The sequence below is a fragment of the Cyprinodon tularosa genome, unplaced genomic scaffold (assembly GCF_016077235.1).
Source record: "Cyprinodon tularosa strain WSP-4 unplaced genomic scaffold, ASM1607723v1 ctg30, whole genome shotgun sequence".
Lineage (NCBI taxonomy): Eukaryota > Metazoa > Chordata > Actinopteri > Cyprinodontiformes > Cyprinodontidae > Cyprinodon > Cyprinodon tularosa.
The window spans coordinates 1,540,001-1,557,096 of NW_024039008.1; the positions used below are offsets into that span (position 1 = coordinate 1,540,001).

The window sequence follows — 17,096 nt, forward strand, 5'->3', positions numbered from 1 at the left end:
TTCTGCTGTTATTTTTATGTTAATCTTAAAATAAGTGTTTTCTAATAGAAAGAGAGAAAACGCATCCAAAATCTCCAAAAAAACTCCCCATTTCTACCAGCATATACAAAAGATAAAAGCAAGGAAATGAAAGTTAATGACACAAATATGGTAAAATAAAGTCAAGTTGATTCCAAATGTTTAAAAAGCTGATGACATTTTCAGGCCTATAATCCAATCCTTGAAAGTTGGGATAGTTCTTTATGATGTCCCTGTTGGTGTTGTACCAAAAATAAAAACATATATATCTGAGTTAAATCAGAATGTTTCAAGCCAAAAGAACAACAATAGAGAAGAAATGTAAAGTTTAGCAATCCTAAATGGTAAATGAAAAACTGATAGAAAACTGAGATACAGTAATCAAACATCCATGTAATCTGTAGAAGCAAATAGAGTAAGAACTTTACATCTATCAGAATCTAAGGTATTTGACAAGTTAAGGCACAGAAACAATGAAATTCATTTCAGCTTTACTTTGTTTTAAATCTAAAGACATATTAAATAAAAAAATTTACTTTTGGATAAAAATAAAGTTTATTTTAAAGAGAAATTATCAAAGATTTAGAGAATCAGTCTATGCTTGAAAATGATAACTCTTTCATAAACAAAACATCAGGAACTAAAAACCTTAAATAATGATAATAATAAAAAAATAATTCAAGCAAAAACATCTTGCAAGAAAAAAACTACCTTTATTATATTGACATTTACTGTAGGCTCTGGTGAAAATCTACATTTTACTAATGTATAACTAATGTATAAATTAAAAATGATGTGAGTAAAAACGTGTTAAATCCTTTAATAAATGATAAAGATTTATCAGAAGAAAATAATAAATACAATAAATGTATCAAACTACCAAAACTAAATATACATAACTTTTATATTATCCATCCATTTTCCATCACGCTTATCCCAAGTGGGATCGTGAGTGGTCCTGGTGCGCTAGCGCCTGTCCAGGCAGGGTACACCCTGGACAGATCACCCATCCATCGTATGGCTAATTTTTATATTGCATAGACCAATTTTTTTTTTTTTTTTTTATACTTAAAGATGTTAGAGGACATACTTTCTGTTTTCAGATGCTTCCAAATAAACACAATGAATACCTCAAGGTTGAGAGTAGCCAGTAATTTCACTTTTCAGTGGTCCAGCCAACAAAATTATAACACAGTTATATTTGCTTTATTTAAAAAAAAAGAAACGTAGGCTGGCATGGTAGAGACCATCAGAGCTATATATATATATATATATATATATATATATATATATATATATATATATATATATATATATATATATATATATATATATATATATATATATATATATATGTGTGTGTGTGTGTGTGTGTGTGTGTGTGTGTGTGTGTGTGTGTGTTTGTGTGTGTATTCAGCCAGAAATCAAGCATTAAGAGCATTCTTTGATGATTTGAACTCCAGTCCATTCTGACTATCCTAATTCATCTCCAAAGAGTTTTTATTTCCCGGACACCCCTTCAGCGTCCTCTGGGATGTCAGTTGAGATTTTGGCTTGGTTTCTACTGCCGTCATCCAGTAAACCAGCTGCTCTTTTGTTTCTCACTAAGTGGCATCTTTACAAAAGTTTGAGCGAGACCTACACGAAGAAATGCAACCAGCTCCCACCCTCCACACGAATGGTAAACAGGAGCTGAGTGGGCGTTAGGAGCTGTGCCTAATGCACCGGGATGAAAGATGTTACCATGTGGTCGGGAGCTGGTCTCTGTGATCCTGACAGGTTGGTACTAACAATAATAAATCGGCACAGACCGCAAGTATGAAGGGACAGAGAGATGGAGGGGGAAAAAGGAGGAAAAGAAAGGCGGAGGAGGGAAGAAAAATAGAAGCCAAAACAAGTGGGCCATGTAAAAGAAAGATGAGAAGATTCATGAACAGAGGAAAGTGAGAGGCAAAAAAAAGAAAAAGAAAAGGAACAAGAAAAATGGCCATGGAAGGAGGTTGAAGTTTTTGTAAACAAAGATAAACACACATAAAAGTAACCAAAATGAGAGCAAGAACAAAATATAAAAGATTTATCATGACTTTGTATTGGATATTTTGGGGTTGAACGCAAAATGATGACTGTTCAAAGCACAAGGGCAAAGTCTTTGTGTAAAAGAAATCAAAGGTTGGACAGACAAAGAGAAAGACAGATGATGCCGAACAACCACGGAGGATTACAGAACCATGGAGAGACCTGATGTATCTCTTCTGGTCATGAAGTGTCGACGGTGTCTGCAGCAGTTTTTCCAACAGGAGGTTTCTTAAAGCTTCGATTCTTGTCTCAACCTCTGCATAAACTGGAGATCAAAACAAAAACACCTTTTTAACATCATTGATTTTATTAGCATAATGTATTGGTTCAGGTAAAAAAAAAAAAAATCCCAAATGTGTAGAGAAAATATACCTTTTTTGAAAACTGCAACTTCAGTATTCCCAAAAAGAGATTTGGCTTTCTCATAGTCATTGATCACCACATCATAATCCCCCTAGAAAGTCAAACAAACAGTTAATAATGCAGCCTTTTTTTAATAACCCATCAATCATGACACCAACTGTGTATTAAAGCCTCTCTAACTCCCCCCTCTGGCTGAAAGTCACCCAATCTGGACCTCAAAACAAATACACAAGGCAAACTGAGGACAGATGGAGCCGCAGCAAAGCCAAACTGCATGGAAAACAGTTTCAATCTGCATCTTATTAGCTTGTGTTTTTTCTAAATATGGACTAAAATAAAATCAGAGGTAAAACTTTAAAATCATGGAAGAGAAATGTATATAGGCGACTTCTTTTTCTTAATGATGGATTTCAGATGAACAAACCGGATTTTTATCTGCTGTTTAAAATCATTGCAGACAGACAAACAACCTGCAGGTACATTTAACGATTTAATGAAGTATGCTTGGTTACTTGTTAATTGTATAAATATTTCAAAATTACCTTTTTTAGGTTGACTTTATTTTTTACTTTTTGTTTAAAAAACAAATGCTGTCAGACTCCATTTAAAGTTGTCGTGACCCTAGAAATTTTAACTCCATACTGATGCTTACAAAAATAATGCACATTTCTAAATTTAAATTTAGATAAATCTTTTAAATAATACAATGCTTTCAGAAGGTGAAGGTTTCTTTCTAGTTATGGTGACATTTTAACTTTATTTTTAAGAGTAAAACCAGTAAGTGTGGGGAAATAAATAAACCAGCCTTTGGTTTTTTAAAAATATATCAAATATATCATTTTTTTCATTTTTTTGATAACTATTGATTTGATGTGAACATTTTACTCCTGTCAGAAAAAAAGTTACAAAAATAAAACATAAATCTGATGCACACAGAACTTAAAAAACAGGATCTGGTCCATATCTTCAGCTTCAGTCTGACAGATTTTGTTTATGTCTGACTTTTTTTTACATAATAATATTTTATAATGCATTCCAGCAGCAGGCAGGTGGCTTCTGGTTCCTACTTTGTTTTTCTCTAATCACAAAGCTCTGCATGGCTCCATCATAACCTGCGTTGAGGGGAGGGGTTAACTGATTCGTAACATCTCTCTGAGCTGCAAAACTATATAACATTTTCCTGGATTAATCTGTTCCATAACTGAACTGAGTGTTGCCTGATTCTATCAGACATTAGTGGTTCCTAACATCAGACATGAGGAGCACAACCCAGTGAATATTAAAGCACTGCAGGACACACAAGGCCTCACATAAAGGATGGGCTCCTTTTAGCTCCTCACTAGAGTCCGATAATCTGCAACCTTTCTGTTTAAGCACCAAATGTTCCAACCCCTTCTGAAAGTTGTCCTGATCTACCAGAAGCCCAGTGTTTTTTAAATGTTCTTTTTCATATAGCGTATGCAGACATCGCTGTTCTAATTGTGGCTTTTAAAAGAAAAAATACAAACAGCCATCTTCATCTGAATCAAATGTCTAAAAGGAAAAGGGATCCAACATAAAACATTCGCAACAAAGACCATTACAAAGAAATGCGAAGATGAAGAGAAGCATCATGGACAGGAGCATTTTCTAAATAAGGGTTTATCTTTTTAACAACTACATTTTGTTATAAAGAGAAATAAAAAGTCTGCATTAAAGGTTTCTTGAGAACTTGCAACTTCAACAGGTTGGTGTTTCAGAAAAAAACAGGTGGCTTTAATTTTGCATTCAGCCCTTTCTGTTTACATGCCGGGATTCCTCATGTTCCTGTGAAGTACCTTCTGAATGTTACGTTCTATGTTGAGCGGCAGGTTGAAGAGAAACTTGAACCGTTGCAGCACGTTGAGCGCATTGCGTGTGGAGTCAGCCTTGTCCTTCCGACCCAGGACCTCCTGGAAGAGAGTATCTGCTGTATCGCTCGCTCCTGTGAAAAAAAAAAAACGGAGTGAGAGAAAGTTATGAGAGAGCGAAGGAGGTGGGAGAAAATGAGAAACTGGGATGCTGGATAAATAAATGTTAAACACCACATTTCCCTCATAGTCCCGGTTTCTGGTTTTCCTCTGGCTCGGGATGTTATTAGACACTAAAAAGGAGCAATAGGAGCAGGAACTAAAATGCTCAAAAGAAAGTGACAACTATCTCTTAGCCTACTTGGTGGGAGTTAGAAAGAACGATGGAGCTTCGTGGGTGGGCTCTGCTCGGCCGTCAGATAGAAAAAAACAAAGATCTTCTAATCAAAACAAAACCCCCCACCCACAACAAATTTGCCGCAGGAAAAGCAGCATGAGGGTGAGCAACTAGTAAATTGAACATCTCTCACTCACCAACCTCACTTATTAAGGAGCAGACGTTTAACAAGGCTGTTTTGTGATTGGCTGACTGGTGCTATGTTTTTGATGCATGGGGGGTGAACAGAGCTGTAGGCCTATTGCGCCGTGAGCCTTTACGTCCGGGTTGGTAGGGATGAAAGATACGTCCGGCTAAGAGGTTTATTTACTCTTCACTAAGGGAAAAGAGCCAACTTATTGACCTCACAGTAGAGTGGCCCCATTAACATGTATGACCTACAAGGCTGGGACACAAGGTCTGATGAGAGGACACACCGATCTCCAGATTTCACTTTTTCTGACTCCTATTTTATTAACGCACAGCCTGATTTTTTATGCTGAATTAAAAATTCTTCTTACGATTTAGGATGTTTTCCAGTCGACGGGTCATGGATCCCTCCACCTTCTCTGTGCCATCCGATTCCAGCCTCTGGTGGATCGCTAGAAGAGAATGGGTTACAATGATGACAAAGGATAGGAAATTAAAAAGTGTAATCAAAGCAAGGGAATCTAAAAAGAAATGATTGAGCTCTTTAAACTGCAGTGGGACAAATATCCAAAGATTTGAACATTTATAGCTTCAGGAACTGAAAGTAAAACAACAAACAGGCTCTACCTCAGTGGTAGATGTGAGATAACCTCAGTGGTTCTCGGATCATACATGCTGCTGTTGAACCCAGCAGTGGCAGTTCCCACAGTGCCCTGGCCTGGATGGAGCCGCCCAAATACAGCTATTAACAGGACAGTTTGGTGGTTTTGGGACATTTGAAGCCCTTTAACCAGGAGGGGGGGTTAATATGAATTTAAAATGCCTCATTTGTTTTTAAAATAACATATTTTTATGCCAAAAATGACAGAAGCAGAGAGGAGAGTGAGAGGGGGGCAGGAACTCTTTGATGGCTTGTAGCCATCACTGATCATACAGAGCTTCATGGCGGAGAGGGAATTTCGAAAAAGTGGAAATGAGGGGGGAAAAAAAGAGGGCGAGAGGGTGGTGGGGCTACCCCAGTGAATAAATAAATGGTGTTCAGTAGTGGGCAGCTGGGTGCTGAGAGCTGAGGGTGGGTTTATTGACAGAGTGGAGAAGAAGTGGAGAGGCTTTAAAAGACAATTTCTTGCATAGCAGCACCAACATGCACAAGAACTCAATCTGTGGAAATAATAACCACCATGAAACATTTATTCTTAAGCCTTAAAAATGTCTTTTAGATTAGTTTTATAAACAAGGACAAAGGGGGAGTTTTCCGTAAACAAATATGGCTCTAATCAGACAGATGGAAGCATCGGGGCAGACTGAAATATTACTGAGACAAACTGTTCAAATACACCGGCGAATAATCAGCGAAGACGTCACTAGAAACCAGCACTAAATGTGACCAAACGCAGGTTAAGACAGAAATAAGCAGAGAGACGGTGTGTGTGTGTGTGTATGTGGAATGATGGGGCCAAAAACAAAGGATGACACACACACTGCAGGTCTGCTTCATGTCTCCAGACTGCCCTTTGCCCCACTGCCAGCTGCCTGTCCTCTCATACTGAGAGGCCTAATGACGTTACAGCTAAGCTAAACATTAGGTCTGAATCCGGAGAAAACATGAAGGCAGGTCCTGGGGAAGAGTCGCAGCTCCCGCTTCACTTCCTGGAACCGTTCATAGAGGGGAAAAAAAAGCACGAAAATAAAAATACAGTGTCCCTGGTTTCTAAAGCTGGAGATGTTTTGACTCCTGAAGAGGCTGGAGACGCAGGGAAAAGGCCCTGGGAATCTTTCATTTTTGGAGCAGGGTAGCTGTTCCGTTTCCTGCATCACTGGGAGACTTCCTTTTCACACAACAATGAAAAACCTCAAATTTCATCATTTTTTGCAGAAATAACTCGCTCCTCCCTCGCAGGCTGTCACTCATTCAATCAGCCACAGTCAGTGTGTCTTAGAAGAATTGGCTTTGCTTGTCAGTCTGACTCCAAGATGAAAAGGTTTTTCAGCAGCTAGAAGATGTTCACATGAGATAATTCCCCTAATGTAAAAAAAAAAAATCGATCATGTCCAACATGCAAAACTAAATTTAGAAAATGAAAGACGGGACTGCTTAAAAATGATGTGCCTGGGAAAATGAGACATGCAACATTTGGTTGTAAATTTTTTTCTGTTTATCCGAGTTTTTTTTTTTTCTTCCCCCAAATAAAGACTTTCCTAAATAATAAACTAAAATAGTTGATTTTAGATGTTTTGAATAGAAAAAAAAAAAAAAACTAGATTTTTTAGTATGTGACTAAGATGATTAAAACAAAACAGGCCAGTTTCTAAATGCTGGTCAGAAGGTTAATGGATCCCATTTTTTACCATTTCCACAAAATATGATTCTGTTTTAAAGGACAGTATTTCAGGCTTTTTTTAAACTTTGTATTTTAATCTAGAGATGATCAAATATGGTCTTAAATTCCTTAGCTGATAGCCACATATTCTATTACTTTATCTCCTTAAACCGTTGCCAGGGGATGGTAAGATTTTATAATGTTTAAAATCTTTTACATCTTATTACCATTTTTTTTACTAAAAACTTGTGGTGGGCATTGATAGTGTATCAATTAATTGTGAATTTGTTTTAGCCCAACATGAATTATCAATCACTGTGATGACAATAATTAATAATGAACGTTTGCAAACCCTCAAAACCTTTGTTTGCATTCTTGCTTTCCCCTATTGTCTCAATAAGAGCGTAAATAAACATAAGAAATAAAGAAATAAGATTTTGTTGAGCAACACTTTGAGGCAATCACAGAAATCAAGTGTTTTCTGTAATGTTCAGGAAATGTTCAGTCAGACTTCTGCACCTGTTGATAGGTATGTTCTTGAGCAAGGTACTTAAATTGGTCTGGGACTGTTTGTTTTTGGAATTATTCTTAAAAAAAAAAAATCCAAAATCAATGTTTTATTTTTACAAAATTATCAGTTTTTTTTTTTTATTTATTTATTTTTAATTTTTTCCAAGTTTTATGTTATTTGAACTACTGGTGTCCATCATCGTGTTCTTTGTTGGCAGGGAATGTAAAATTTCAAACACAGATGTGAAATTGTTGATATTGTCTGTATGTGCTGCCATTTTACAAGATTGTCTGAAATAAATTAATTTGTTTGTTTGTTCTTTTTGCCTTTCAGTTTGTTTCTGGTACAACAGTATTTTCCCAAAATAGATATTTGAAGCTTTCCGTGTTTTATACATACAAATAAATCATTTTTTGACAGAAAATACTATGTTTTCTGTGGCCTGATGATGTGCTGCTGAAAGAAATATAAACTACATCCATACAAAAAAAGTTATTTGCATCCAGATCCCAAACGTAATGTAAATGTAAAAGTCTTTATTACAAAACACCTGATTTGACTAATAATATTTTGGAATTCTTATAGTGAGCTAAATTTCAAATAACTAGAATCCATTAAGTGAGCACAAGAAAAGTGTTCAGAAGAAGTAAACCTCAGAGTGCAGTTTGCTCTAACCCGTTTTCCATCCATCTCATTTCTTTGCCCTTGTTTGGCATTCATTCCTTCTTTCCACCTTGCACGCTGCATTATAAATAGCCCCAGCCCTTCAATTAAAGTCATCAATAAAACTCTCACATGCAAGCGTGTGAGCTGAATGTAAACAAGACGGTAGACGAGAATGTCATGATGGTGACTGACAGTGTCTGGAGGCTCAGCAGCAACTTTCAACACAGCAAATTTTGAGGTGCAAATTTCCTTAAAATCCCAACAGCTGCATCTCAGGTGAGCTTCATCTGGACTGACTCAGAACAACCGACAAGTGCCAAACTCTTCCGAGACACAAAGAAGGGATTCACAGTAGTTCAGACAGCCGGGTTAAGCAGAACTTCTGCAGGGCTGGCTTTAACTGGCAAGATCAGAGGGTGCGTGCCGGCTGGTATGTTGGTTTGGCAAACCGTACGCAGTGTAAAGAATATATCCTCTAACCAGCAACCCGCTCTGAACCACTGCATCATTTTTCAAGACTTAGAGCCAAATTCTGGCTTGAGAAAGATGCTTCAGGGCAGTAATGAGTCAAAGCTAGAAGAAATGGGCTCTAGAAGTTTGAAAATTAGCTTTCAAGTCATGCGGCTGGTCCAAATATAAGAATGTTTATTTTTATGGGGTGAAAAGAAGAAAAAAAAACTTGTTTAAAATCAATCGTGAAAGTAACATAACATTGGAGAATAGGGGGTACTAACTCCTGTTTCAGATTTAAGATAATGTTTCTTTACTCGGTCCTGCTGCTCTGACTCCATGAATAATAATTAAAAAAAATAATTTAAAAAGTTACAGCAAATTTGCTGAGGATGCAGAAAAGTTCAGAAAAAATACATGCAAAATCTATATCACATCAGAATATAATGCTTCAAGATATAATTTAGCACTACAAACATGCAACTTTTAATTGTTTGTATCAGAGGAAACAAAAAGTTATTGTTTTTCTTGTGAATGCAAAGTATACTTCATTATTGAGAATGCACAAAAGTCCTCTACAGATGAGAGGGAAGTCAAATATAACTCTGAGGTTTTCAAAAAAATTCACAAATTTAATTGCAATTTATATTATAGTACTAGTGTCTGGAAACAGTCATTAGATGTAAGTTGAAAGGTCTGTATTTAAAACAAATGAAGTTTTAACTTCTATTTTGGTGGTTTTGTTATTTTTGTTTTATTTGACCACTGGAAAAAAATATCCCTTAACCCTAAAATTTCTTGAGAACGTTCCAAACAATGGTTTCATTCAACTACTTTCAGAGTAACTCATCTTAAGGTGAGTCAATAATTAAGAGACATGCATTTTTTAAATGAGAACAACCAGAAACCTTTGCCAGCTGTGTTTCTATTGATATTACCTAATAAAACGTTTTCTTGCATGCATGAGGCTTTTGAAAAAAAAATTATTTTTATTTTTTTTTAAGGCTGCAATGGAAAACACTTTTCTGGAATGAGATGAGTCAGATAATTAATAATTAGATGTTAATGTAAAAAAAAAAAAAAAAAAAAAAAGATGAAGAAGCTGACAGGCAGTAGTAGGAGGATAATCACTTTTTCCAAATGTAGTTTTAATTACATTTCTTATTTTATGAAAACTGCAAAACTATGAAAATATTCAACATTGACAGAATATTGGCAAAGTTTTGGCACATTTGCAATGGAAACACAGCTATGGTTGTGGAAAAAAAGGCACATTGGAGCTTAGAGAGGACTGAAGATGGCCTTTTAATGGGAGCAGTTTACCAATCTAATCAATGCTGATAGTTAAAGCACTTGCTGGACTTTTTACTGGTCAGTTAGCTCATTTAAAGTTAGACCACCGATTTAAAAAAAATGTAATAAAAAAAAAAACATCTCAATCATAGGTTTTACAGATATCAGTTAAGTTAAAGGTTAAAGTTAATGACATAAAGTTAACGAGTTAAAGACTATTCATTAAAAAAATTAACAAGACTAACTTGTTTGGGATAGTTAAAGGAAAAAATTTAGATACCAATGCATCTAATGTTGGCCCTACTTTATAAAACCCCCAGCAGAGAAAAGAAATGCTGAGAAAATGCTGACATCCTGATGATTTGAGCTTGTTGCATCTGTGCACGTTGCACTCTTGGAGTGTCTGTAAGCCAAAGTATTCATAAGTCAGACATAAAGCCATCTGGATGACAGAAGAGGTTGGCCCACGCCGGGTCACAGTCATGGAAGAGTGTAGCAAAGAAAAAGTGTGCAGAATTATACCCATAATGATACAAGTCATATACAAAATAACCACTGAGTGTTAAAGGTGACTCTCCAAGCTTTTGAACATACTTTTTCAAACACATCTTTCACACTTCAACCATAAATGAATAGACAAAAAAATGCCTGAATCTATATATTCTATCAACCATGGGTTTAATTCCATTTGGGCCAGAGGTCAGTTTAGTACATACACGGTGCACTGCTTCCTACAACCCCTCCAGACCATACACTTCCCATTGGGTCAGTGGGCACACAGTAGGCACGCTCAGTCTGAACGTGAGAATGACTCTGCATTGTTCCCATTGGTCATATTGGCTCCATTATCAGCTCTATCAGTCCTAATACTCTGGTTCGCATTGTGTTGGGCTGCTCCGTTTATTTAGATTCAGCCACTAACAATGAAAACATTGCCTCTCCTCCGACTGGAGCACAAACACACGGAAAGCAATAATAATAAAGATGGAGGCAGAAAAGTGTACATATAAATAGTAAAGGGAAGTAACTGAGTGGCTGCTGCGGGAGCAGAGCGTAAACAGACAAAGGCATGAATGATGAAATGAACAATTGATTCGAGGTACCTGGCAGAGCGACAGCGATCGGACTCTGCCACCTTGAAATCTTTTTTGGCATCTGAAGGTCAGCGAGTGTGCTTGCTTTTCTAACCACTTGTCAGAGTCGACCGAGGCCGTGTGTGACAGGTGAGAGCTGATTTCATTTTGATGGAGGTGATTTAACTGTGTTGTGGTTGGCTGTTCTAACTGTAGCAAAGAGAAGAGGGTTTTCACACACCGTCCAAATGAACCTCTTTAATCAACCGCCGCTAAAACACAGATGTGTGTGTTTGGTGGGTGAGTGTGCGAGAGGTGGGGGGGGGGGTTATTATAACTGCCAAAACTCACACATTTCCCTCGAACCAGGACCTTATTTCTGAGATCAGACATGAAGCACATGACCTAAAGTTTGTGCATGTTTGGAAAAACATATTTTTTACCTGCCAGAGCATCCTGAGCCTCAAAGAACGTGCTGAGGCCTCCTTTTACAGATGCCATACTCCCCTCATTTTTCTTAGAAGCGTGCTTCTTCAGATTATTGGCTGCAACCTTTAGCTGCTCAAAACTGCAAGAAAGACATCAACAAAAGAACTTTAAATCAACAAATGACCAATAACCTACCGAATATGAACAGAAAAAAAAAAACATAAAACAACTTAAATTAGATTGTTGTTTATTTATGTTTGCATGTCTTTCACACATTGTCTGGCCAAATAGTTTGAGCGACGGTGACTACGTGTGTCTCTGTGTCAGTCTCTTGAGTGAGGTTTCCTCTGCAGGAAGAAACAGTCATCCATTGAGGTCCAAACAGAGGCCCCTGGCCATGCTGGATCCTCGGGGTCTGGGTTACTGGAAGGCTAAGCAGGGGGGGGGGGAGAGGAAGCCAGGAGAGTCCAAAATAACTCTCCTCTGCCCCGACAATCTGTAGGGTCAACAGTCTACCTTGTCTACACAGCGCTCTGATCTCGGAACAACCAGCTGACAATGTTGGGATGAACTTTAAGGAATTTGTAAAACACAATGTAAAAAAGGTTTTTGTTGTCTACAACAGTGGTTCCCAACCTTTTTTGACTTGTGTAACACTTTGAGAGTTTTTTCCTACCAAGAGCACCCCTCTCAGTCAAAAGTATTGATGATTCTCCAAAAGTGGAATCTACAATAACTAATTATATATAAGATGTATTTTATTTACTCTTTTTAACTTAAACATTTAATTCTTTGGCATGTTATTCTTTCTAACTCCAATTAAAAACAACATAAATATGTTGCCCAGAAGCTAGTAAGGAATCAAAGTAAATGCTAAATAAAATCATACTATAAATCTGCCTTTATAAAACGAAAGTTACGTATGTAACTACGGTTCTATGAATCCCGGATGACCGCCAGAGGGCGGTGCTGAAAGCACTGAATGTTCCCTTCGGGCATGCGCAGTTCGAGTAATTATACCAACAGAGTCACACCTGTGACACCGGATGACCACTCAGAAGCTATATAGCCTGGTGTCATCCTTTGCTCTGCTCCTACAGAATCTTCTCGCAAAAGCAAGGATTCTGAGTGACAGAGAAGCTCTGGCGGTCATCCGGGATTCATAGAACCGTAGTTACATACGTAACTTTCGTTCTATTTCATCCCTACTGACCGCCAGAGGGCGGTGCTGAAAGCACTGAATGACTAATGCCAACGATGTCACAAGGAATCCTGAGCACATACCTCACAGAGGAGGCCCAGCAGAACCTTGTAAAAGGACCTGACCCAGGGGATGAGGGGCAGCCACATTGACACTGTAGAACCTGGTGAAGGTGGTTGGGGAAGCCCATGAAGCAGCAGCACATATAGCTTCCAGCGGAACACCTCTCAAAGCAGCCCAGGAAGCGGTGACGCTCCTGGTGGAATGTGCTCTCACACCGACTGGCAGGGAGCAGTGACCTGCAGCGTAGGCGTGGCAGATGACACTCACAATCCAATGGGACAGACGCTGTTTAGAAAGAGGACAGCCTAACCTTGGACCCCCATAGCATAGGAAAAGCTGGTCCGAGCGTCTCAGATTGGCGGTGGCTGCAATGTATGCCTCCAACGCTCTTACTGGGCACAACAACTCCGACTCATTCTCAGTTGTACCAGATTGAGGCTGAAACCGAGCGAGCCGCAATGGCTGGTTACGGTGAAAAGGAGACAACACCTTAGGCACAAACGCAGTATTAGGCCACAGGGTAACACCAGAGCCATCTGGATTCCACCTGATACACCTAGGGCTGACAGAAAGAGCATGTAGCTCGCTGACCCTCTTAGCTGAGACAATAGCCATCAGGAAAGCAGCCTTGCAGGAAAGCCACTTGAGTTCTGCTTGTGCCAAAGGCTCGAATGGAGGGTGGCACAGAGCTGTGAGAACCAATGGCAGATCCCAATCTGGGGCTCGTGGGGCTGGCCGCTGGCACAACCTACGAGCACCACGCAGAAAAAGTGAAACCAGTTCATGGCGCCCCACTGTACGGTTGTCAACAGTTCGGTGAAGACATGAAATTGCTGCAACATACACTTTAAGGGTCGAAGGAGAGCGGCCCTTATCAAGGAGAGACTGGAGGAACTCCAAAATAGTGGGCACCGAGCAGGAAAGCGGGTTCTCATTGTGGGCAGAGCACCACTGAGAAAAGAGGCGCCATCTGTTCGCATACTGCAGCCGAGTGGAGGAAGCCCTAGCACTCAATACGGTGTGTCTCACGGTGTCTGAACACCCAGTCAGCCTCCCAGGGGCCATGCCCACAGCTGGAGACGTTGAGGGTTGGGGTGCCATATCTGTCCCCCCAACTGAGACAGCAGATCCCTCCTTGCTGGAAGACGCCATGGAGTACCGTGACACAGACTCCAAAGCAGCGGGAACCACGGCCGCGCTGGCCAGAACGGAGCTACCAGCAACACTCTGTGGCCCTGCTCGAGAACCCTCCGTAGAGTCGGCCAAACCAGTGAGAGGGGTGGAAAGGCATACAGGAGAACCTGCGGCCATGGATGAGCCAGTGCATCCTGGCCCAGTGCGCCCGCCTTCCCGGTTAGGGAATACCATAGGGGGCAATGGGTCGACTCCTCTGTGGCGAACAGATCTACCTCTGCCTGCCCAAAGAGGTTCCAGATTATGCGCACTACGTCGGGGTGAAGAGACCACTCTCCCGGAGCAGGTGCCTGGCGGGATAGAGAGTCCGCAACCTGGTTCTGCCGTCCTGGCAGATACGCTGCGCGCAGGGTACACAGACGGGGATACGCCCATTCCAGGAGATCCCTCGACACCTTCAAGAGACGTGCTGACCTGGTGCCACCTTGGTGGTTTATATGATAAACAACAGAGGTGTTGTCTGTCCGAATCAGCACGTTCCTTCCCTCTAGGTGGGGCAGAAGGCACCTGAGGGCCATGTGCACAGCCCGCAGCTCCAGCACATTTATGTGTTCGGTGCGCTCCTTTGGGTCCCAGAGACCCCGAACAGCTCTGTGTTGCCACACGGCACCCCAGCCCATGAGGCTGGCATCCGTGGTGACCACCTCCCTTCGACACACTACTAGCCCCATTGGAACACCACTGGACAAAAGGGTCCCGTCTCGCCAAGGAGCTAGGGCATGGAGGCAGCTCCTGGTCACCATTAGCCTGCGATGCCTGTGCAGCCTGGCGTCTAGGCGAAAGCTGTTGAGCCATCGCTGCAAAGGACGCAGAAGGAGCAGCCCTAAGGGCACGACACGAGTGACTGATGTCAGTTTGCCCAGCATTCGCAGGAAGGTGATGTAGGGAAACTCCCTGCCCAGTCTGAATCGACGGACAAGCTGGAGTATGTCGTCCACCCTGTGAACAGATGGACGGGCCATCATGGTAGCAGAGTCCAGATGCATCCCAAGAAAGGTGGTTGTCTGAGATGGAACCAGACAACTCTTTGCCAAGTTGACTTTGAGGCCTAACATTGACACATGAAGTAGAAGCTGGGACGTATCCCGAGAGGCAGCTACCTGAGAGGGAGCACAAAGAAGCCAATCGTCCAGGTATGGCAGAATCCTGACTCCGGAGGCCTGTAGAGGAGAGAGGGCTGCTTTCACGCATCGAGTAAACACCCTCGGGGAAAGGGAGAGCCCGAATGGGAGCACCCGGAATTGCCAATGGCGCCCCCGATAGGCGAACCTGAGAAAACGGCGATGTTCTGCCGCAATAGGCACGTGAAAGTAGGCGTCTGTCAGATCTACTGATGTAAACCAATCTCCCGCCACAATGGTCTGAAGGACCTCTGTTATGGTGAGCATGTGGAAGGGAAGGACCTTCAGGTACCGATTCAGTCCCCTTAGATCTAAAATGGGGCGAAAACCGCCGGTCTTCTTGGCCACAAGGAAGTATGTGGAGTAGTAGCCTCTGGGTTGCTGCAGAGGATCTACAGACTCGATTGCCCCCTTGCCAAGGAGGGCGGAAAGCTCCTGGTCTAGTGCCTGAGATTTCACCGGGTCTGTGATGACAGTCACCTTGACCCGGTGTGAGAGGGGGGGCCGCCGTCGGAACTGGAGCCTGTAGCCATTGGTTAAGGTGGCAACCACCCATGGATCTACGGCATGAGCAGCCCAGAAATTCAGCTGCTGATGGGAAAAATGTCCGACGGCTGGCCCGGTGGCATCATCTTCTATCCCCACGGCCCCTGGGGGCTCTGGGGGGAGGGCGTCCAGGATTTGAGGCCCGGGTCTGTCTAACAGGGCGGCAGACTGGCTCACGAAAGTCCCTTCTCGGTCTCTGCCGCACATCATGGGGATAGGAACCAACAGGTCTGCCACCGGTCTGAGGTCGTGGCTGAACGCTGGGGGTAGTGGCAGGGCGGCCCGAACGCTGGGGAAAGGCAGGTATGCTCCTGCGAAGGCCGGAAAGCTGCTGGCTAGTCTGACGTGCCTGAGCAGTCCGTTCCAGCGCCTCCAAGGCAGCTGATCCAAACAGCTCCCCTGGTACAACCGGGACACCCCTGAGGGTCCTACGGCATGCTTCAGTCAGAGGAGACTGTGCCAACCAGACCTGTCTACGAGCTTGGACAAGGAAAGACATGACCCGTCCAAGCTCTCTGGTCATCAGCGCGAAGGCCTGCAGCGCTGCGTCACTATAACCATACGCCGCACTTGCACCACCAGTGTCCTGAACAGATGCAGACAGGGCAAACATGAGGTGCGCCAGGGAATTGCCAAGGCGGCCAGCACGCGCTCCTGCATTGTACGCCTTACAGAGGAGGTCATCTGTAACCCGACATTGAGTCCGCGGGCACCGGACATCAGGACGCAGGGCTTCATCTGGTGACACAATCAGTGAAGCAACAGCTGGTTCAATTGCTGGCATACGGTCCAGGCCGGCCTTCACTGACTCATGCATGGCAGCTAATACACGACCATCCGAGGAGAGACGCGACAGCGCTCTCGGTTCCCGCCAACAGGCGTGTAACTCCTTCAGGTACTCCTCTGATGGAGGTACAGAAAAAGGAGTAGGAGCCCTTCCACGTCTGAAAAAAGCACTGCCAGAGCTGGATGCCTCTCCTTGTGGGAGTTCCAGCTGCAGCTGCTTCAGGGCCATAGACATGACCTCCCGCATGGAACCGTCACCGGCCTCTCCAACCGCACTCTGAGATGAAAATGAACCAGCCTCAGAGGCTTGAGAGGACCCTGCCTCCTCCTCATCTCTAAAATGAGAAGCGGAGGCAGCCAGAGAGATAACGTCATCCTCTACAACCAGCTCGGGCATTGGTGGGGAAGAGAGCCCAACCACTGGGAGCGAGGGATCAGATTGCCGTGTCTGCAACAAGGACTTCATCTCTGCCAGCTCTGCTGACAACTGCTCCACCCTTGTGGACAGGCCCTGGTCAGGTTTGGCCCGCTTCCTCCGGGGGAGGGGCACAGATGCTGTGGTCCCACCACGGCGCTTAGAACGCTTGGGGGGAACCACCTGCCCAGAGGGCGGAAGGTCCGAGCCCTCCT

The 17,096-nt window shown here is 42.3% G+C and overlaps 1 protein-coding gene across 3 annotated transcripts in view; it reads right to left on the reverse strand.

Moving 5' to 3' along the window:
• exoc2 (exocyst complex component 2) overlaps nucleotides 1-17,096 on the reverse strand; it is a 77,716-nt gene that overhangs the window by 35,669 nt on the left and 24,951 nt on the right. For all 3 annotated transcript variants that reach the window (XM_038291690.1, XM_038291688.1, XM_038291689.1), the window contains 5 exons: nucleotides 11,570-11,694; nucleotides 5,184-5,264; nucleotides 4,275-4,420; nucleotides 2,467-2,548; nucleotides 2,257-2,359 (listed from right to left, as the gene is read on the reverse strand). In XM_038291690.1, the coding sequence (XP_038147618.1) occupies nucleotides 2,257-2,359; nucleotides 2,467-2,548; nucleotides 4,275-4,420; nucleotides 5,184-5,264; nucleotides 11,570-11,694 (537 nt within the window). The remainder of the gene's footprint in view (nucleotides 1-2,256; nucleotides 2,360-2,466; nucleotides 2,549-4,274; nucleotides 4,421-5,183; nucleotides 5,265-11,569; nucleotides 11,695-17,096) is intronic.